The sequence below is a fragment of the Melopsittacus undulatus genome, chromosome 5 (genome assembly GCF_012275295.1).
Source record: "Melopsittacus undulatus isolate bMelUnd1 chromosome 5, bMelUnd1.mat.Z, whole genome shotgun sequence".
In the NCBI taxonomy this organism is placed as follows: Eukaryota; Metazoa; Chordata; class Aves; order Psittaciformes; family Psittaculidae; genus Melopsittacus; species Melopsittacus undulatus.
This window is the reverse complement of record NC_047531.1, coordinates 44,201,589-44,223,355: the sequence shown is the minus strand read 5'-3', so window position 1 is coordinate 44,223,355 and position 21,767 is coordinate 44,201,589. Positions and strand designations below refer to the sequence as shown.

The following is a 21,767-nucleotide window of genomic DNA, read 5'->3' as shown; positions in this document are numbered from 1 at the left end:
GTTTGGTGGGTATTAGTAGCCCCCAAGCCTTGACAACCACCCCCTGCAGGCTCCTGTAGGCTGTAGGTGTCAGAGACTAAGTGGGCAGGGCTGGGCAGCACAGGCAGCTCTCAGGGCTGGAGCCAGTTGTTTGATGGGCTTTGTTAAAACACTCGCATTAAACAACTTCTGGGTCATGGTGAAACATTCCCTGTGTACAAAAACCCACAAAAACACAAACAACAACAACAGCAAAATAGTTTGGTGCTGTTTGTTCTGTGCTGCTTTGAAAAGCTGAGAATGGTTTAACGTCGCAGCAGCAGTGACAGAGCCAGATATGGATCCAGGAAACAAGGCATTTCGTTGAAAGCAAAATCACTCCTTCAGGCAGTGATGCTTTTGTTTTCCGGCAGAAGACACTTTTGGTCGGTGTTGATTACTTCGTTTTTGCATAGCCTCCCAAAGAGAGTACTAACCTGCCTCCCCCTTCCACTCCTTCCTCCCCCTGCTTCCATCCCGCTGCTGACAAGCCCCCAGCCCTAGCGGGGCTCACCGGTAGAACTGCGGAACCTTAACATCTTGTACATCTCCATCATCCCGAGCCTACACACGCCTCCCTCAGCACTTGGCCTCCTCCCCAGCCCCATCCTTCCTTCTCAGCCCGGCGGAGAGCAGCTCCTCCGGCGCTGCAGCCCGGGCTGCGAGTGGTGCGGGAAGAGGGAAGAGCATCGCTCGGCCGCGTCTCCCGTGGCTCCCGCTCGGGTACCATGTGCGGGTGAGCTCGGGAAGCCCGTTGCCATAACGACGGCTGCTAAAATCCTCCCCCCGCCTCCAGCTCTCCCCTACGCGGGGATGCAGTTGGTGCAGACGCTCCCTCCTTCGGGGGCTGAGGCCGGCGGAGGGTGCCCTGGGGAGGCTGCAGGGGGGTTGTCGCTGCCGGGGAGGAGATGGGGGAAGCCCCCAGGAGCCGCGGTGGGAAATGAGGCTGCGTGTCAGCCCTGCACGCCCCCGCCAACCCCCCTTCCCTCCCTCATTCCCTCCCGGCTTCCCTCCTCCCGCCCCGCGCTTGCCGCCTCTCGCTGTCGCCCTCCTCTCCCGGAGCGGGGTCTCTTCTCCCTGGCACTGCCAGGCTGGGGAAAGAGCCCGACTCATCCCGACCGCGCCCGGCTGATGCCGGAGGGAGCAGCCTCACCCCGTCTCCCTGCGGCCGTGGAAGGAGGTAGGTGGCACGTTGCAGGGTAGGTGATGGGGTTTTGTCGGGGATGCAATGTGTGGGAGCAGGGTCGTGTCCTGGTCCCCAGCCATCGGCAGCCCCTTGCCCCAAGCTGCCCTGGGGTGTCCAGTCCTGAGGGGTCTTCTATAGTAGGTGTGAGCCCGTGGCTGGTAACGCTTCAACCTGGTGTGTGCTCCCACCCATTCACACAGGAGGGTTTTGTGTCTGAAGTCACCCATGTCCTGGCACTCTGCATGGCACTCCTGCGTCACTCACCCCTGCCTGGTCACCACTATGTTTCCATGTCCCCTGCAAACCCTCTGCCTGCTCCTGGCCTCTCCTGAGCAGCTTCTGCCCGGTCACTTTCAGTATGCCCCTGGGTTGCCATCACAAGGGCACCCGCAACACATGAGGGGCAGCGAGAGGTGGCATGAGGGGATCCAGGGGTGACATTGAAGGAGAGCAGCTGGAATGACACATGTAGCAGAGATTTCTAAAGGGTCAGTCAGCTTACCTCCGTGAGATGCTGTCTCAAATGAAAGACCAAGAATATTTATGTGTCTTTGGGAGGTCACAGATGTCCCATTGCAAAATTGGGTGCTGAGTTCAACTGCTCCAACAAGGGTTAAGGCACATTTAATATATGCAGGGCTGCTTCAGAAAGCTGACATCTTTGAATAAAACTCCCTTTTTTCAGCATTTTCAGCCAAAATCTGCTCACCCCCCTGACAATAGCAAGGGCTCTGCTGGGCCAGTCCTGCAGAGGCTGTGTGTGTGGGGAATGACACCTCAGCTTAGCCATGGCCAGGATCCTTCACTGGGGCTAGGGACAGGCGAGTGAGGGGGGGATGCAGCACAAGGTGAGGGCTGCATAGCAAGTAGACTGAAGAATAGGTTGCTGGCGAGGAGCTGGGAAATGCTGGCGCTGCCGGCTACAGAGAAAGGATAAATTGGGAAGTCTGTAAGGCTGCTTTTTATTGTGGTACTTTTTGGATGGCAGCTTCACTCCCGGGTTTGGAAAGCAGAAGGTCAGGGAAGGAAATGAGGTTGCTGGCTTTTCTCCCATCACATCGGGGGCTCCAAGCCGCAGTCACCTTTCCTGCCCATTGGTGTCATGAGCTGGGACTGGTGGCAGAGGCACCTCTGGAAGAGGGGTTTGCAGCATCCTTGTCCACCAGCCTGGCTGCAGCAGCTGAAGGGTGCAGGGGGTGCACGGGAGCTGTTTCTGCAGAGCATGGAGGAAAGTTGCACTGAGGGGCCTCTGGCCAAACCTGGACCCCAGACTCCTGTCAGGGGGCATGGCCTGTGCCTAATTCCCTCTGGAAGCCCCACAGCAGGATCCCTTCTCCCCACAACACATCTGCATGTTACTGCAGGCTGGGGCAGGGGCTTCTCCTGAGGGAGGCAGAGGCAGCCATGAAGAGGTGGGAGCAGCACCAAGACTGCCGTTTGCTCCCAGACATATGGTGGCCAACGCTGAGCTGCCCAGTCCCCTTGGTCTTGATCAGGTGGAGCAAGGACCTGGCAAAAGGGAGGTGTGAATCATTGAGAGGGAGATGGAAAAAGTCCTCCAGGACTTGGCAATGGTAGGGGCAGCACCGTGGGCAGCAAAACCAATGGCTGCTGAAAGCCAAACAGCATGGTAAGAAGAGGCAAAATCCTCTGAGATCTTCCCTGTCGTGCAAGGGGAACAGATAAGTATCTGTATCCATGCCAGTAAGTGGGAGGAAATCAGGCATTTTCTCCAATGCTGGCAGTTTCTTGCTTATGTTAACAAGAATTGCATCTTATTTCACATCTAACCCTGTGACAATAAAGGTGCTATTTAGAGGGTACAGATGAACCTCATGCAAATCTTGGGATAAGCAGGCAGGGATGGGTTGTCCTGCTGCAGGAGGCAGCATCCTCACAGGCCAATAGCAGAAAAGAGGATGGAGATGTTCAGAGCTCTTCCCAGCCTCCCTTTAAGTACCCCACACAAGGAAGGTAGTGGACATGTGGTTGCAGGCAGAGGGGTGTCTTAGGGAACAGCTGCAGGTGGCATCTTTCAGATATCTGGAAAAGCAGGAGCTTGGCATGGGTGCAGCTCTGCCCTATCTGCTGCCACTGAAATCAAGGGGCATTTCAACACCCCCACTGGAGGGTGAGCCTGTAGGGCTGTTTTTTGTGCCTGAGCCTGGCACTTCTGTGGGTTGCAATGCGGATTGCTCTATTGCAAAGGATGGGGATAAGGGCTGGGCACAAACATGGTACCATTACAGCTTTTAAATGGCCCTGAGTCAGGGTGTATGTTGGCCAGGGCACCAGCAAGCTGTGGGGCTGGAACCCCATCTGCCTGCCCCTCCATAAAGCCTCATCCTTGATGTCCAGGCAGGAGAGGTTTTCTGTCCTGCTCACTCATTTTTAGCACTGGATCGACAGTGATCATGCGTCTGTTGTGTTGGCTTGTGTCCTCCAGGGCAGCGCTGCTCCAGGCTCTGCACCTTGTTCCTGGGTGGCAAGGAGTTCCTGGCAAGACAGATCAGCTGCCCCTGGTAAGTGGCTCCCACTGCCCAGCACCTGATGTGATGTGGGGATCTGAGCTCTGCTCAACCAAGCACTGCAAGGTCCCTGAGCCCTGGCAAAGTGGGACACCAAACAGGTGAGCAGCAAGGGAGGGCACAACCCCGAGCCAGACCAGATCAGACTGGGTATTCAGAGGGGTCATGGAGCATCAGGGGAAAGAGCAGCAGAATTCCCTACAAGCAGATGAGGAGCAAGGATGGGGGCATGAGGGTTCACCCCTGTCTGTGGGGAGGGAGCAAGACTGCCACTCAGTGAGGAGGTGCCAGTGATAAGCCAAAGGGATTGCCCTCTTCCAAAGGCTGAGGTGCCTTGGTGTGCAACCCAGCACAAACTGGGGTGCAGTGGGGCAGTGAGGAAGGGTGCAGGAAGGCTGGGCCCTGCTGATGGGGCAGGTGTCTCATTGTGAAGCTTGGTGTGTTTCTTGGGTGCTCCCACTGCATGGGTTTTCTTGACTTTTCTCTGGCAGCCATGCCCCACTTCTTGGATTGGTTTGTGCCAGTGTATCTGGTGATCTCTATTCTCATCCTGATGGGCTTTGGAGCTTGCATTTACTACTTTGAGCCAGGACTCCAGGAAGCCCATAAGTGGAGAACTCAGAGGCCAATCATGGAACGAGACCTTCGGAAGACACTGATGATTCGGGACAACCTGGCCTTTGGGGTGCCCGAGGTCTGACATGCTGCCCACCCAGTCCAGAAGAGCCTCTCCTGCGTGGACAGCAGTCTGCAAGCCTCAGCACGGATGACAGTCCAGCCCCGTGCAAGCTGGGCTGATAGCAGCTTTGCTCTTTGCTGGTCTGGGTTTTGTACTCACCACTCACCTTTCTGCCCCTTTGCTTCTTAGGCGAGGTTTCTGTGGCACTGTAGGCTTGGGGCTTCCCACATGCTCACAGCACTCCACCCAGCCAAGGACTTCTGCTCCTTCCCATGGCCAAGACTGGTGAATGACTCAAATGAAAGGTCCCTTGCTAATCACACCTTCTCCCTCCCTGCCAGCCCAGTGCAATGCCCAGTGTGTTCAGGCAGTTTTGGGAGAGCTCCAAACCTGTGGCAGCAGGTTGTCTCAAAAGCCACTCATTGCCCCTCCTCCCACCCCAACACCCACCCTTTGGATGCAGTGGGTGCATCAGTGAGTGCACTGTGTGCTCCACTTCTGATGTCCCAGGGGATGTCAGACAGTGCCACCACCTCTGAATGAGTGTGCATCCCATGCCGTCTCATGGACCTGCCAGTACCAGAGCAACCTACATCCCCAGTGTGCTGTCTCTGTACTGTAGTCCCCAATGGCTGCTTTGTGCAGCAGGAGTCCCTCAAGCCAGCTGCCCAAATCTGTCACATGTCCTAGATGGGCTCATGTCACCCCATCTCTCCTGTGAATCTGTCAATGGAAGCTTTCTCCTCTGTTCCCAAAGAAAGCAGGAGGGTGTCCTGGGCTGGGGTGAGTGAGTGATGATCCGTGGGTAATTCTCTGGGGATGAAAGTTAATTTCTAGCTCTGTGGTTTCTGGCTGAGGAATGAATGGGTCAGAACATCCTGCAAATATCCTGAGTCTTTCTGGAACATTTCATCCCCCACTCAGTCCTTACATTCAGCCAAAAACCAGAGATGTGAGTACCCTAACTGGGGAGTCTATCTCTGCAGGGAGATGCAGTGAGTGTAATTACTCCTGTGCCCAAAGTAATGCTTGCCCTAGCAAGCAATTGCTCAAAGTGCAGGTGCAGCCTGAAACAGGTAAATCCCACGTACTTTTGTGCCTTGGTGACTTGGGTTGTGAAAGGGAAATGCCGTGGGGTTGGGCTGCATGATCTGTACGGCTCACATCCCCTGCCCTCTGGCACAACACAGCCATATCTCCAAGCACCAGCTTGGAAACCTTCTCCCTCACCTCCACTCCCTTGTAGCTGGGGGGTGCACCGCAGCTGGGACATGGTGTAGCAATAAAATGCTCTGTACTGGACCCGAGGGGCTTGGAGCCGCCAGGGACAGTTTACACCGTCCCTGTGGGAAGTGGAGTCTGGTCTCTGGGGCCTGCACCAGTGCAGGCTGCTCTGCCATCGCACCTTCGCCAAACCTGCGCTCACCCGCTCAGTGGGAAGAGGGAAAGCCACCAGCTCAGTAAATCCGAAGGGCTGGGTCTGCTACTGCTGCCCTCACCCGGCCGGCATCCGTGGTGTGATGGGGCTCCCCTGTGCCCTCCTCTGCGCCCTCTGCTGCGTGCTGCCCTGCCTGTTCTCACCTCTGCTCTGCTCGTGACTTGGTATAGAAACCAAGCAATAAGAAGACAACAAACAGGTCAGGGCTGGACTAGAGAGAAGCTAGTGGTTCATCTCCTCTGTTAGTCTTGATGTAGCCAGTATTAAGCCAGGTATTTTCCATGTGTATGAAGGACTTTATTGCCAGTGGTGTCAAAGCCCTCCCCAGTGAAATAAAATTGTGTGACAAAATGTGTGGCCGATGCTTGATTTTCCTGTTGCTCCCCCTGGGAGCTGCTTCCCTGCAGCTCCGAGCAGGTAGCAAGGACCAGCGTGCAGTGAGGTTTCCTTTACATCAGGGTAGGTCCTCATCCATGTGGTTTCTGTGCCGGCTCTGCCAAGAGGCTATCTGGGAATAATTCAGCCAAATGCAAACACTGCCTGAAAACTGAGGCTTTGTCTCCCCTGTGGGACCTGTGCAGTCAGAGAGACCTCAGGGGAGAAGGAAATAGTCACAGATACTGACTTAAACTGTGTAAAGTGTCAGGCAAGATACACAGTGCTGGGCATACTACACAGGATCAGGCTGGTCTTTCCCACCTTCTCTGTCTCTTTGCCTTTAAAGAAGCAGAGAAGTTAGTTTGTCCTTATCCCCAGCACTCCTCACAGCTTGTTGTTAGCCCTCCAGTCCTCAGCCCTGGCCACCCAAAGGCCACTGCTGGGTGCATGGTCTCACATGCTACTGTGGGTGCCCTGCTTTGGGTGCTACGTGTGCCCAGCTCTCCTTCTCTTTGCTCCCATTTGCCCAACAAACCACACATATTCTCATCCTGTTCCACCAAAACACTTTTCTTCTTCCTTCCTTTGTCAGTGCTTTCATGGTGAGGAAGGTGCACAGTGACAAGCTGCTTACTCGACCCAGAAGCTGGCAAAATTAAGAAACAATCAGAATAATGAAGAAGCAGAAGAAAATCAGAATAAAGGAAAGAAGTGTTAACCTTGATGAACACCTGAGAAGTGAACACTGAACTTTCTCAGACGGACAAAAATCCTTTAACTGAAATCTGCTATTTGAAGGGGAAAAAAACAAACAAACAAAAACACAAAAAAGAGAGAGGATGGGAAAACATTTCAAAAATTCAGATTTTCACTTTTTTTTTCCAGTCACCCCGGTTGTCCTTGGGAGCATCCCGCACCGGCCTGACCCGGTGGGTCTGCACTGCCCCATCACCTCCCACCAGCAGAGCAGGGCAGAGGCTGTGCCGTGGGGCTTGCCCATGATGCGGGGCTGCCCACGGCAGGGAGCCAGGAAGGCGCCAGGGCAGGGGCAGGAGCGGCCGCAGCGGCAGGCGTGGGCACAGGGCACAGGCTCGCTATTGTCCCGCCCGGAGGCGGGCTGGCCGCTGGGCAGCCCTGCCGGGGAGCTGCGCCCCGGGACGCCGCGGCCCCGACAGGGGGGAGCGCCGGGACCCTGCCCTCATTCTTGCAGCCATGGAGGAGGACGTCGCCCATCACCGCGGCCACCTGCACGTCCCAGGCGGCCCCAGCCGCATCCCGACCCTGTCGCTGCGGCGGGACAGCCCCCTTGGTGCCCCCACGAAGCGGAGCTGTCTCTCGGTCACCCTGCGCCAGGCCAGTGCGGGTGCCGGGGGGCTCCCGTGGGAGAGGCTGCGGGGCCCAGCACCCATCACCCCCGTCCCCCCTCGGCCCCGGCCCACTGTGGCCGAGGGGTCCCAGCAACGTGGCGGGGCCGAAGCCTCCCCAGTGGTGAAGATGGGGGTTCTGTGCTCCCTGCCATGCTCCGGTGGGTCTCTGCTGCTGGGATGGGCTGGGCAAGGGGGGAGGGAGGCACAAAGGGGTGTCTTGGTAGTGCCATGGGGCTTGGCATGGGGCAGGGCCCTGTGGGAGCAGTGTGGTGACATGGGGAGGATGGGGAGCAATTCCTTCCTTGGAGGCCATTTCTCCTTTCCCTACACTGGGCATGTGGGTGGGCAAAAGCAGATAGGAGGTGAGCCTGTGTGGAGGTGAACCTGGCATTCAGCAAGGAAACGGACAGCCATGGGCACCATGTCAGGAGATGCTGGGGGTGCTGGGATGTTTGTCTGTCATCTGTCTGTCTTAGGCAGCCAGGATGTGGACCACTCAGCCTACTCTGGGAAATGCCTGACAGTGATTCCTGAATGGTCCTGTAACCCACAGAGGGGGCAGTTTCCTTTTTGCCTTGGCCCCAGCACAGCATGGCAGGGGCGCAGTGCAGCCAGGGCTCGCAAACAGAATCAAAGAACTGTTTGGGTTGCAAGGAACATTAAAGCTCATCCAGTTCCAACCCCTTGCCACGGGCAGGGACACCTTCCACTAGACCAGGTTGCTTCAAGTCCCATCTAATCTGGCCTTGAACACTGCCAGGAGTGTGGCAGCCACAGCTTCCTTGGACAGTTCCAGGTTTCTTTTTCCCCACTATCTAATCTAAATCTCTCCTCTGACTATTTTATATCCATTCCCCCTTGTTCTGTCACTACTTGCCCTTGTAAAATGTCCCTCTCCAGATTTCTTGTAGAATGCAGGAGAAGGAAACACAGAGAGAGGAAGGGACATCCCCCTCCAGGATGTGCCCACTCTGCAGATGCAAGCACATCCACTGGGCACTGCCAGCCATGTGTGTATACCTGTGAGTGCACAGGGGATGTGACCTGCGTACCTCAGCATGACCCATGGGCAGCACCTCTTCCTGCTCACCACACACATGGACACACACGCACATACACACGCATGCACACGTGTACACACACACACACAGAGGGGACAGCACTTGCTCTGCCTCTTGCACCAGGGGCTGACTGCCAGGAGTCGCAGCTCCTGAGGAGAGAAGGTTTCTCACGCCTCCACAAGCAGATCTGAAGGGTAAGGCACTTCTGATGAGCCAAAACATTCCTAATTTTCCTCCTCCGGGAAAGCAGAAAGGAGGCCTTGCAATAAATACCTAGGGGAGAAGAGCTCCCTTGAGCGCCTTGCCAGAGCCAAGCTGCGAAGGGTTAAAGATCCTCCTCCCTAAACAAGCAGAGATGCTGGAAACGCTGGGGAACTGGGAGGGAAAGGGGTAAGAAAAGGCCTGTGTGATGTGGGTGTGCAAGGGGGGCCCCTGAGGGCACGGAGGGGGACCATCGGCGATGCTGTCCCCATCCCCGTGGTTGTTTGCCCCCCGGCGGTGCCGGGGATGGAGCCGGGGCCCGGGATGGAGCCGGGTAGGGTGCGCGGGGGGAGATTTTGCGGCGATGTTTAATATTCAGGTCACATGACGATGGCAGCAGGAGCAGCACCAGCATCCCCTCTCCGCTGAAATAGCCACTGGAGAAGGAGGGGAAGGAGAGGGGGGGAGAAGAGGATACAGGGAAGAAAGAGGGAGGTAAAAGCCGCGCCTCGCAGCCCACCGTGCTGTGCCAGCGTCAGGCTAGGGAAGTAAGGGGAAACCCACCCCCTTGGGCGAGGATTCGGAGACAAAGGAAGCTTCATGTTCAAAGGTAGGATGCTCTGGGCTTGGCAGGGCTGGGCGATGTCGGAGGGGCTTTTCGTGCAGGCACCCTCCGCTGTGCTTCCATACTGCCCAGCTCTGGCCACGGAGGAGGAATAACCCCGAAGGGCAGCAGGGGAAATCGGTCCTGGCTTTGTCTGTCTTCTTTTTTCCTTTTGGTGGCAGCAGTCTGGCATGAAGGAGAAGGAGATGGGCTGTTTGCGGATCTGATCGGGAGTAGCTGGCGCCAGGGGCTGCTTTGAAAGAAAGAGATAATCCGAGCTGGTCCAGGGCTGGGGGAAGCCCACAAGCTGCTCGTCGGCTGGCTTGTCCCTTGCTAGTGACAGGCAGTGGCTGCAGGGGCAATAGGGACATCATGTGCTGCTCCTTGGGCATCTGTGCAGGAGCTAGTGGCGGGCAGGGAGGCCCCGCACGGGTGGGGAGGCGGGCAAGGACACAGGCAGCTGCGGTGGTCCAGGAGTGCTCAGCATCCTCTCGCCCTGTGATACAGCCGTGCACCCAGGGCTGAGGCAGGGTATGGGGTAGGAGATGCACGGCCGGGGAGTGGCAGTCTGGGTACAGCTGGGGCTGAGGTGAGCATCTAACCCTGCAGCGGCTGGGCTGGGGACGTGCCCGGCCCCTTCACCTCCAGCCCCTTCACATCCAGAGAAGCTTCAGCACACACTGCCCTAGATTTCACTGCGGCCCCGGCAGAGCCAGGCTCCTGCCCGAGCCCTCTGCAGAGCACTGAGGGGAAGGAAGGTTGCTGCTGGGAAGGCTGCAGCAGCCGAAGGACTGGGATGAGTTTCCCAGCCTCACTGGAAACATCCAGTGGTCCTCAGGCCAGGCAAAAAGATCTGGTAAGAAGAATGGCTCTGTTCTGCACCCTGAGGCCATGCAGTGCATTCGGCACAGCTTAGCTTTTGCCCTGCACAGCTGGGAGAAATGCCCAGGTCATCACAGAAACTGAGGGGTAAAGGGGATTTTTCAGTAGAGGGATGCTCAGCCCAGCACCTCTGCAGATCAGAAACAATGCCTGCAAGCCCCAGGGAGGATGGGTTATTGAAGGAGCTACTGGCTTTTCTTCCCAGGAACCTGGTGTTACCCCTGTCAGCCACCTTCAAGCTCCAACCCCATCCTTCTTCCCTGTTCCATGTCCACAGGCAGTGGAACTGTGGGTCCAGAGCCACACAAGTGGAAGGGGCTGGGGTGAGACCCATGTGTTGATTTCTGCCTCCAGCCAGAGCAGGACAGCCTCATGCCACATGGGAGCTGCCAGGAGATTGTCCATGTGCTATGTGGGGGTTAAATAGCCTTTCCTTGCTGGAAGCTGGGCTGTGGTGAGCAACTGTTTGCAGCCCTCCCTCCCTCTTAACCACTCAGACAAAGAATGGGAAGGCAGGGGGAGGGGATGCGACTGTATCTGGGCTATGGGGACAGAGTAGATGTTAGTCCCCACTACCTGAGCCCCTAAGAGACCCACAAGGCCACCTCTGTCCCCAGTTAGCTGCTGTGAACACAAGGTAGGCAGATGTGAAGCCTGTGTTTCAAGAGTAGTGTCTGCAGCTGCCCATGTACACCAGCCCTTCAGGGAGTGGTTCTGGGGTGAATCGAAAGGTGTTAGAAGCAGGAGCCAGCTGGGACCATGGGGACCTCTCCAGACACCCATTGCCCTTCTGGCTCTGCCCTCCCTGGCCCCAGATGCTGCACCTCTCCCTGCTCTGGAGCCAAGTGGATCATCTCCTATGAGCCAGAGATTGTACCCTGTCAGCCCAGCCCAAGCCAGCTCCCACCAGGAACCAGACAGCAACGACCCTCTTAAATGAACTTGGCTTAGCGCATGGAACAAAATGGCAAGGAAAAGGGTTGCAATGCAAGCAGCGGATGCAAGTGGTTAACCTTGGCTAACCCTCTATTCATTATCAGCTGTACTGGCTGTAGTACCCTATCATGTATTCATTACAGCAGACAGCTGGAGGGGCCAGGATGTGCCTAGCATGCACAATACTACCCCTTGACCAGCCATTCAGGGCACTAACGAGGTTTCCTAGCAGCATTAGCATTACTGCATGTGAAGCGGAGCCATTCCCGAGAGACCAAGTAGGTACATTTCATGTCTCAAGGTGGCTCTCATAGCTCTGCCTCCGTTTTTGCAGACCCTGACCTCCCCAGCAAGCTGCTCCACAGTTTGCTCCTTGGATTCCTCTGTGGGAGTCAAGAGGTAGAAAACTGTGTGTGGAAAGCTGAGCCCTTGGGCACCTCTGCAAAATGGGGCTTTCCTGCCTGAGGCTGTGTGGGAAGAGAGGAGAAAGGGACGGTGCCTACACCGAGACCCTAAATGCCCAAAATCAAATGCCCAGGGCAACATCACTGATGGAAAATCCAGGAAATGTTTGAGTCTTCTGCAGATCTTTTCTCTTGGTGTCAGGGCTTTACATAGGTGGCCAGGAACCTGATTCTGAAATATCTGCTTTAGCTGCTGCAAGCTCCTGGCTCCAGCAGTAAAGCCTGCAAATGGACGGCCGCATATTGAATGCCCACAGCAGAGTTGGGAACATCTCCTGGCTCTGGGCAAAGCATCCTTCAGTGAGATTGAGGTATGAGCTATGAACCTCTTAGGTGAGCCTTGAGGTTGGCTGCCAGCAACTTCCCTGCTTCCTCCTCCCTGTGGAAGAACAAGGAGCTGGAGTCATAAAAGAGAGGGCAATAGATTCCCTGAAGATAAGCTACTGCCCAGGCAGCAAAGGGGTTGCAGCCAGGTAGTGCACTCATCCCATGCAGCTGCTCAGCTGGGCTTTCTTCTCACCTTGTCCTGTTCCCTGTCCACCTCTGGTGCTTATTTGCCCCCATTACTGCAGTAGCCAAGTGCCTTACTGGGGCCACAATCCCCTGCCCCATCTCCCCCCATCATTCCCTCTCTCATTGTCTCTTTTCCCTGTCTTTGGGGTAGGTGGGACCAGAGCAGGTCTCTGTGAGCTGTGCACTGGAGGATGCTGCAGCAGGATGAGGGGAATGGCACAGCTACATGACTATGGCACAGGTTCTGTACGTGGGTGAGGAGGGGTAAAGGGCAGAGTGCAAGACAGCTGGTTGCCTTGGCCCTCCACACTGTGCAGGGCTCTCCTGCCTGACAGCAGCTTTGAGAAAACTGGAAAAAGACAACAGGAGCCCCAGGGGATGTTCTGTCAGCAGGGAAGGCACAGATGAGCTGTGATGGGTGCAAGAGTAGCTTTGCAGCTGGGAAGCGCTTGGCTGGGCAGGCTGATCCCCAGGCAGCTGCCTGGCAGCATGAGGTGCTCTGAGTTGCCAACCTGGTTCAAGCCAACAGTCCATCTTGTGCTCCAGTCCCCCCAGGGTACTACTCGCTGCTTCAGGAGAGGATGGTGATAGCTCAGAGTGAGGGACCATCTCCAGCAGACCTCTCCCCTGCCAGCAAGGTGAAGGTAGAATAACCTTCAGACATTATCCACAGTGCCGTGCATGGGTGGAAGTACCACCACCCTCTCCCAGAGAGGGAACATCCCTTCTCCCACTCTAACATAAAAAACTTCTCAATTGGTGTCAAAGGAGCTGGGTGGAGACACCCTTCTCCCTGCCAGTGGTGGCCTTTCCACAAGGTCTGCCCTCAGCACATGATCATGGGATATTAAAGATTACATACAATGTAAAATCTTCACTGTGTAGAGCAGCCCTTGTGTCTATACAGGGGCTTTGATGTGGGGATGCTGGGCAGGGTCACCAGCCACCCATGCAGCCTAACCCTGTCCTCAAACAACATCACTGACCTCTCCCCAGCCCCGGTCTCTGCCTGGCCTGGCTGAGCTGTCACAGGGACCCTGAACTGGTGCTGTCAGTGTCCCCAGCCTGGTGACCTCTGAATCACCTTCCTCTCCAAGCAGCATCCATCACCCACTGAATGGCAGTCACTTGCCTGGCTTCTCACGTCCTGCTCTGCAGCCAATGGGTTCCGCTGAGTGAAGCGAAAAACTCCACCGAATGATGGAAAGGGATAATTTAGTGTGAGATACTTGAACTGAAGTGGCATCCAAAACAAGTGGAGTGCTTAGCCAGCAAAAACAGATGCTGTCCCTGTCCCGGGAAAATAACCATCTAATGAGACAAAGCATGAGGGAGTCAAGTAATTAGAGTGGGAGAGGCTTTAGTTTGCAGCTGGTCTGTGTATGAAAGGTATTTGATTCCCATCCCCTTCATCTTCGTTTCTAGATTTATCCCTCATGCCTCCCTTCCCCATCAATTACAGCTTTTCTCCCATGTCCTGTCCTCTCCCAACCTCCAGCTTCCTCCCAGCAGGTGGGAGCTGCTCACTAATGAGACAAGAGATGGAGATAAATGGATGAGGCCCACCTCAAGCTGTGTGTGCCATCACCTGAAAGAGTCAGGGAGCCCATAAAGCCTGCAGGAGCTTTCTCTTTGCCTGTTTGTTTTACATGGAAGAAGTGAGGAGGGAAAGACACAGATAATTAGTTTATTGGTCATAATGATTAGTTTCTTGAGCATGATAAAACCCGTTGACCTATGGGTGGGAGGTAAGTGCAGAGATTGTGACCATGCTTTGCACTTCCATCACTGCCTTTCTCTGAGGAACTCAGCCTTCACAGCACAGGCAGCAATGCAGCTGCCCCAGCAAGGGCCAAGCTTTGAGGTCCCCATGGTAAATCCCAAACTCTGTTTCAATAACAGGACTTGACACATGATAGTTTTCGGAATTCTGTTCCACTGCAAATTTCATGCTAAACTTGGAGGGGCAAAACACTGGTGATCCTGGTGAGAATTGGGAGACAAAACTGAGGAGGCACACACAGAACTTTGGGCACCCCAATAGGAACCCAGCCAGATTCATTGCGTCTGCTCATGCTGTTTGGAGGTAGGATTCAGTACACTGCGTGCTCAATGAACCCCACTTCTCTACCTCTTCATCTGGTGCGACACATTGAAGGGTGTGCTGGAAACTCAAGTAGATGTTCCTCCCTGAAGAGGAGCTTCTTACTGCTAAAATTTTGCCATCCAGTCATCAAGTACCCTGGAAATGGATGCTCAAAGTTGCCCTCAGTCCCTGTGGCAGGTCAGCAAGGGGGTCCTTATTACAGCTTAATGATGATTTTTCAACCTTTCTCCCTATGTAGGACCAGTGGAGAACAAAAACGAAGCAGCCATGTCTGAGCTGGTCCCAGAGCCACGACAAAAACCAGTCGTACCAATGAAACCCATGGGTATTAACGCTAACTTGCTGGGCTACATCGGTATTGACACCATCATTGAGCAGATGCGTAAGAAAACGATGAAGACAGGTTTCGACTTCAACATCATGGTTGTAGGTAGGCAGGTACCAGCTGAGGTACTTGGGAACCATGGCCAGGGACTGTCCTATGGGGCCAGGTGCGAGGGCGAGCCCTGCAGAGAGGGATTGTTGCAGGGGAAAGGAGAGCCTGTACAAGGCAAGGAGACCCCTGCAGTCCCTTCCCCTGCCAGGCTGGCTCCATCCCCTGGGCCTGCTGTCATCGCCAGGCTGTGGCACATGTCATAGGCTTCCTCTTTGCAATCCTCAGGTCAGAGTGGACTGGGAAAATCAACACTGGTGAACACCCTCTTCAAATCCCAGGTGAGCCGCAAATCTTCAGGATGGAACCGGGAGGAGAAGATCCCCAAGACGGTGGAGATCAAAGCCATTGGGCATGGTAAGAGCCAGGCTGCTGGGGTAAAGCAATACTTACGCTTCAGCACAGTCTTGCAGAAGACCCCAGTAGTTTATGCAAACAGTTCTTTGGTGTTAGGCAGTCCTTTCTCCATGGGATGCTAAAGGACAAGTCTCAGTTTTAGATGGCCTCAGATCCAGCCACGGCTTTTCTTAAACAGTGATGCCACTGATGCCACAGCCAAAAGTGAGGGTTAGAAAAAGAGTTACAGATATTTCTTCTGCCAAGACATTAGTCTACATGTATGGATTAAGCCCTGCTGTAAGTCATTCCCACCTGCGGACACTTAATAGTCAATACAAACTGCATTAGCGGGTCCCATCCCAAATTTGGTAGGATACATCTCCTCATGGCAAAGCATCAGCACAGCTTCTACAGTGGTGCAGAGTAATGTGTATCATCTCAGATTCAGGATGGGGAGGACAAGTTGTGTTAGACAGGTACTAGCTCTGGGCCACAAACTGAGCACAAATCAATTTTCCTGTGGCAGAGTGGTATAAGGTGGCTTTGGTGCAGAGGTTAGCAAAATATGGAGTCAGAAATGCAAGTGGGGGTCACCACTGTTGAGGCACGATCCAGCCTGGCCTGGTCATGCTTGCTAGGCAGGGATGAGGGCAGAGAGCTCTTGTTCCCTGGTAGGGTACAGAAACATGTTTCATGGTAGAGCAGTGCCCTGGGAGGCTATTGATTGTTTGCAATGTCTTCCCCAGTCATTGAAGAAGGTGGTGTCAAAATGAAGCTGACAGTGATCGACACACCAGGATTTGGGGACCAGATCAACAACGAGAACTGGTGAGTTTTACATGGTCAAGGCCCTGTGTCGCAGAAAGAGCTGGAGTTAAGGTGGTATATGGAGCAACTCTCATGGCCTGGAAAACATCTGGGACTCCTATTGCACTTAGGGAGCCAGTAGCGGGGACATGGAACTGTGAACACCTTGGGTCTGTGTGCATGCTCGGGGTATGCACACATTATATAGCAAGTGCCTATTTCTGTGCCCAGTTACAGAAACTCTTAAACATCTCAGCTAACGGTGAGATGCTTGTGGTGGGTATTTTTTATGCTTGAGTGTGTTTTGCTGTTGTCAGAGCTGGGAACACTGTAGTCAGGAACATGTGGAGATTTGTACCTGTCTATTCATCTCTCTCTCCCACCTTAACAGCTGGGAGCCTATTGAGAAATACATCAACGAGCAATATGAAAAATTTCTGAAAGAGGAGGTGAATATTGCAAGGAAGAAACGAATTCCAGACACGCGGGTGCACTGCTGCCTCTACTTCATCTCCCCCACAGGCCACTCGTATGTACACAGTCCCTCATCCTTCCTCAAGTCCCCGGTGCTCTGTACCAGATATATACCCTGCACTGCTCCATCTCAGGCCCAGGGGTCCTGCCTGCAGGGCTGGCCACGGTTTAGCTTAATTTCAAGTGCTGTGGGGCTTGGAAGTGTCTAGAATAACAAGGGCAGGAGAAATACCACTGGTTTTTGGGAGAGGGCAAGATGGATGGGAAGAAGGAGATGAGAGCATTGTGGTGGCAAGTAGGGTATGAACAAGGGGGATTAACTGATGCCCTGATGCTGGGAGAGTCAGTAGGATGAAAGGGGAGGAGGGTAAAGTGACCCTTTCCATGTTGTTCCCCCTTGGGCTGCAGCTTGCGGCCTTTGGACCTGGAGTTTATGAAACATCTCAGCAAAGTAGTGAACATCATCCCAGTTATTGCCAAGGCTGACACCATGACCTTGGAGGAAAAGACTGAATTCAAACAAAGAGTGAGTATCTCCTCTTCTGAATGAGATCCTTCCCTGCCCTGGCTTGGAGGTGGGAGAAATGCACACTATACTTCTTCCTGGGAATGCAGCACAGTCCCTGGGGCATGCACAGGGTCTAGTGCTGGGTTGCTGGGTAAGTCCTGAGGATGCAGCTGTTTGTGGCAAGAAAGGCATCTGTTAGATGGGAAGAAACATGTGTATCCCTGTGACATCTAGTGTCATGGGAATGACAGAGCCAGACAAGTAACTGGGGTTTGGGAAGAAAGACTCATCATTGCCTCTGTGTGTCCTCACTTTGCTGCACAGTCCTAGGCACAATCCCGCCAGCCCCTGCCTGCTGAAGGATATCCCAGATGTGTTTGCCCAGCCACCCCACCTGCCTTTCCCTCAGGGTTGTGTTGGTTTTTGCTCCAAGATGTCTCTCTGCCCAGGTACGCAAAGAACTAGAAGTAAATGGGATCGAGTTTTACCCCCAGAAAGAATTCGATGAGGACTTGGAGGATAAAACAGAGAACGACAAAATCAGGGTAGGAAGCATTTCATCATGGGAGGGGAAGGGGGGGATGAGAGCTGGTCATATTTAACAAGTGTAAAATGGACCTGTGTCACTAGAGGTTTTTAAGTGCTTCTTGGTTCATAAATGAAAGATGCAACAGATGTAGGGACCTTCTGGTCAGCTAAAGGAGACAAGCTCCTTTGGATGAGCCTTTCATTCCTCAGTAGTCCATGTTCCTAGTCACTTTTTCCTGTGACTGCTCCGGTTTGATTTGATTTTGTAGCACTGGTGCTGGTACCCGATGCTCCCCCATCTCTCCTGAGATCTGAACTACTAAGCCCATGCACCACATGTGCATTTTAAACAATTGCATCACACTGGTGGCTCATGATCATTCTGTATCTGACTACCACATGGGGTCCTTCTACTCCCTCAGACACTACTTGTTCATGAGCTCTGAAGTCGTAGCAGAAATTCTTGCTGTTATTCCCTAAATGCTGCTCTTTGTGCCTCAAACTTACATCTTCCCATATAATAACCGAGGCTGCTTTTGTGCTGACAACACCTCTTGGCCTTGTGATGCTATTGCATTCAATTATCCCACCCATCATTTTTGTAGCTAGGCTCTTAATGAAAACAGACTGTCCTCCACGGCAGTCCTCAAGAAACTCTTGTACTGCTGCCTGAAACTTGCCCTTTTAACTGCCCCAACTGTCACAGCCCCAGCAGAAATTCCCACCTTCTCCATCTTATTAATCATTTCCCATTTGGCAATATATTACACATTCTGGAGAAGACTAGATGGGTTTTTCTTCTTCTCCAAACAGTTACTGGTTTTGATGAGAGCACCAACCACATTTCGTTCTGCACTTCTGCATCACACATAAGAAATAAACTGCTTTTTGATCTCCATTGCTTTTGTAACTGCAGTCACTTCCCAGGCCCTGCAATACCTATAAAGCAGAGCAAATCTATGAACATCTGCACACCCTCATGGATAGCAGCGTCTCCAGCACCTGTTTTCTGGAAATGGATGGTTTCTCCCTGTGTTTAAGAGTCTCAGTCACCAATAGCCTCACCTACTGTCCTGCTTCCTAGGAAAGCTGCACCCCCACCCCATTTCTGGTCTTCCTCAGTACAACCATTTCAGACATCAAACTTGTTGAATGTTCATGTGTCTTGCTGGGGAGGATTATTTTGAGTTATCTCCTTCTCCTGGTGGAGAACTACAGCCTGCGTAAGAAACAGGGCAAATTATCTATATGAATAATGCTGGGCTGACAGACCCTTGTAAGAAGTACCAGCCAAGGTACTTCTTATTTGGTTATCCCCCTCTTCAGAAATGCTGGAGATGGGAACAGAAAAGCTCTTCCCCCCACCCCACCAGAGCCTTTGCACTGCTGCAAACTACCCACTAAGCTTGGGGAGTGCAAGGGTAAAGAGGACTGCCAGTGAAGTGTTGTCCTGGAGAATCTCTCCTCTTGGAAAAGGCCTTATGTTTGGTGAGCTGAGAGGAGGAAAGTGAATGGGGAGAAGTGACTGTGCTGCTCTCTGGAATGGGTTCAATAGATCTCTGCACATGTCTCTCCCCAGCAGGAAAGCATGCCCTTTGCAGTAGTGGGCAGCGACAAGGAATACCAAGTGAATGGCAAAAGAGTCCTGGGCAGGAAAACACCTTGGGGAATCATTGAAGGTAAAAGAATCCCTTGTTTCTGGGAGCTGAAAGTTTCTCTGCAGGCCCCATTAATAAACCAGGGTCCAGACAACATGTCCCATGGCCACCTTCCCATCCCTTTTGCAATAAACTTTTTGAAACCAAGCAAGAGAAGAATTCTCAAATAGCACTGCTGGGAGGGAACTGCCATGGTCAATGTGGTACCACTGCTGCCAACTGGTAGAAGCTGGAGCCACTCTGAACAGCACCATGTGTGAGGCTGAGGTCCTGAGGCTGCCTTGGTTTTCAAATACAATTGCACACATGACTGCTCAGCATCTCTTAGCATGTCTCCTCAATGCCTGACTGTGCCTTTCAGACAGCTGTCTGTCCCTTCTTAAGTATGCAGGCTCTGCACACCCAGAACCTGCCCCATAGCAATGACTTTCCCATGCTCTTCCATGTAACCACAAAGCAGTTGTTGGAAAAAGTCAAAGCTAACATTTGCTTACTACCTTTTCAGTGGAAAACCTGAATCACTGTGAATTTGCCCTACTTCGAGATTTCGTCATCAGGTAAGGCCATGGTCATGCACCAGTTTGCTGTTGATGAGCAGGGAGTCTTCCTGAGACCCTCTTAGAATGAAATAGCCCCTATGGAAAGGAAAATGTATACTTCAGGCAGTGAAGACTTATGTGGGGTCGGGTTAGACTGAGTTAAGAGCTGGATGTTCTAGTGCATCTCTTAGTGACATGACCACTATGTGAAGTAGGTACTAGTTTTCATGTATAAGCTGGATGCCTGGAGAAAAGCATGGTACTATCACCCCCCTTATATCCCATTAAGGATATTAGGTTGAAACTGCTTCTACTTGTTGCTCACAATGGGTTTGGGGTGGAGTCAGTGAAAAAGAGGCCACTACCACATCCTAGGTCATGTGTCCTACCAGGCTGAGGGATGTGCTGGAAATGACCTGGAAATGGAAAGTTCTGTATTTCATTTATCTTTCATTGTCCTGTCTTATTTCTACTCTGTTTCATGAAGCTGTCTCAGAACAAGTGATACCTGCCCTAAATTCTGTAGAAGAGCTGCAGACTCAGGGTCACCTCAGTTCCCTATAAATACAAGAAGGTTTAAAAACAACACCAAAACTAAGAAAATAAAGGAAACACACTTAGAAGAAGAAGCCCTGTAGCTCATTCTACCTGTTGCTATGGTGGTATTGAGACAATGCTTGGACATCGCTCCACTGCCCTCTTTTTGTTCTGTGATACCTTCTGCAGCAGACATGCTTTCCCTAAGTCTTACAGTGAAAACATCCTAACCAAGCGATTGCCACAAAGCACACAGAAATCCCAGCCCACAGGCTTTCTGTGGAGGTTAAAGGTGATGTTCACAGCAGTCTTCTGCAGGTAACGTCTGCAGTGGACCTGCTGCACCCTCCTGGTGCTTCTTTGTCTTGTGCTTCCTTCTCTCACCACTGCTTCAGATGAGATAAGACCATGTCTGCTCTGACAGACCAGGATGGCCAATGGCTGTCCCACTGGCACAGATGTGAGGGGCAGGACACTGGCAAGCACAGCCAGGGATTTCAGCCTATATCCTGCATCCTGTGTATGTGTTCTTGAATGCTGATGTTCCAGCTCTGTATGATGGCACCCATGCCATCCATGCAGAAAGGGGTATGCTCACTAGCCAGACTGCCTGAAGAAATCTTCCATTTATCTTGGGGAATAAAATGATCATCAGAAGATTAAGACTGACTGAGCTGATCTTGCTTATCATATCTTCCTCCATATCTAACCCTACCTTCCCCTTGCCCCCTGCAGGACCCACCTTCAGGACCTGAAAGAAGTGACCCACAACATCCACTATGAGACCTATAGGGCCAAGCGGCTGAATGACAATGGAGGGCTGCCCCCCATGACTGTGGAGACAGAGGAAAACCATGAAAGTAACCTGTGAATGACATACACAGCCCTCCCCACTGTCACCCAGTGTCTCTGGATATGACAACCCACCCCTGCTACCCTTGAGTCTACCATGGCCCCATCTTGAAACACGTGGTGTATCCTCCATGTGTGTGAGACGATGCAAGTGTGTGTGTGTGTGCACCTACCTATGTGCCAGAAAATGACCAAAGGTGAGGTCTCCCCTGTCCTTCCCAGAGTGTCCTCATTCTCAGTTAGTTTTTTGCATAGCAGACTGTCCGTCATGTTCCTTTCTCTTGTTTCTGTGTCTCAGCTCTCTGTCTTGTCTGGGGGGAATAGGGATGAGGGGAAGGATTTCTAGGAGCAGGAGAGGTTTGAAGGTGGGAGGTGTGGGTCATGCTGTCGTCCTGTTTTAATCACTTGGAGACACAGTAAGGAGAGACTCCAGGAGAGATGGTGGAGCCAGTGCTTGCAGTGTCTTCAAGTGAGGGCAGCAGAGATTTCTCTTGGCTCCTCGGTGGGTGGGAAGGCAGCTGGTTGCAATGAGGGCATGGTAGCCCAGCATTTTAAGCCCACTTCTTGCTGTGGCTTCCCAAGGGGAAATGGCAGCTTGGAAGTGGATGAGAGAAGTGACAGACTGACACATTTTGTGGTTCAGAGGAAGTGACCAGTGGGAGGAGACAGAATTAGTTCTTGGGCTGTAGCATCTATTTGAGAAGCATCAAAGTGCTTGAGGAAAATAGCT

At 53.0% G+C, this 21,767-nt stretch overlaps 1 protein-coding gene across 3 annotated transcripts; it reads left to right on the top strand.

The window, feature by feature from the left end:
- The first annotated feature begins 7,635 nt into the window (after positions 1-7,635).
- On the top strand, positions 7,636-21,767 carry SEPTIN3 (septin 3). 3 transcript variants are annotated; one of them, XM_031049998.2, is made up of 10 exons: positions 7,636-7,752; positions 14,601-14,792; positions 15,024-15,152; positions 15,881-15,962; positions 16,333-16,470; positions 16,824-16,941; positions 17,373-17,468; positions 19,034-19,130; positions 19,615-19,666; positions 20,921-21,767. In XM_031049998.2, exons 1-10 carry the CDS (start codon positions 7,722-7,724, stop codon positions 21,054-21,056), a joined length of 1,071 nt encoding a protein of 356 aa, XP_030905858.1. In that variant the 5' UTR covers positions 7,636-7,721; the 3' UTR covers positions 21,057-21,767. The 3 variants fall into 3 exon arrangements, with proteins under 3 accessions (XP_030905858.1, XP_012984811.1, XP_005150363.1); XM_013129357.3 differs by lacking the exon at positions 7,636-7,752 and adding an exon at positions 9,254-9,466; XM_005150306.4 differs by lacking the exon at positions 7,636-7,752 and adding an exon at positions 9,254-9,466 and having other exon boundaries at positions 19,031-19,130.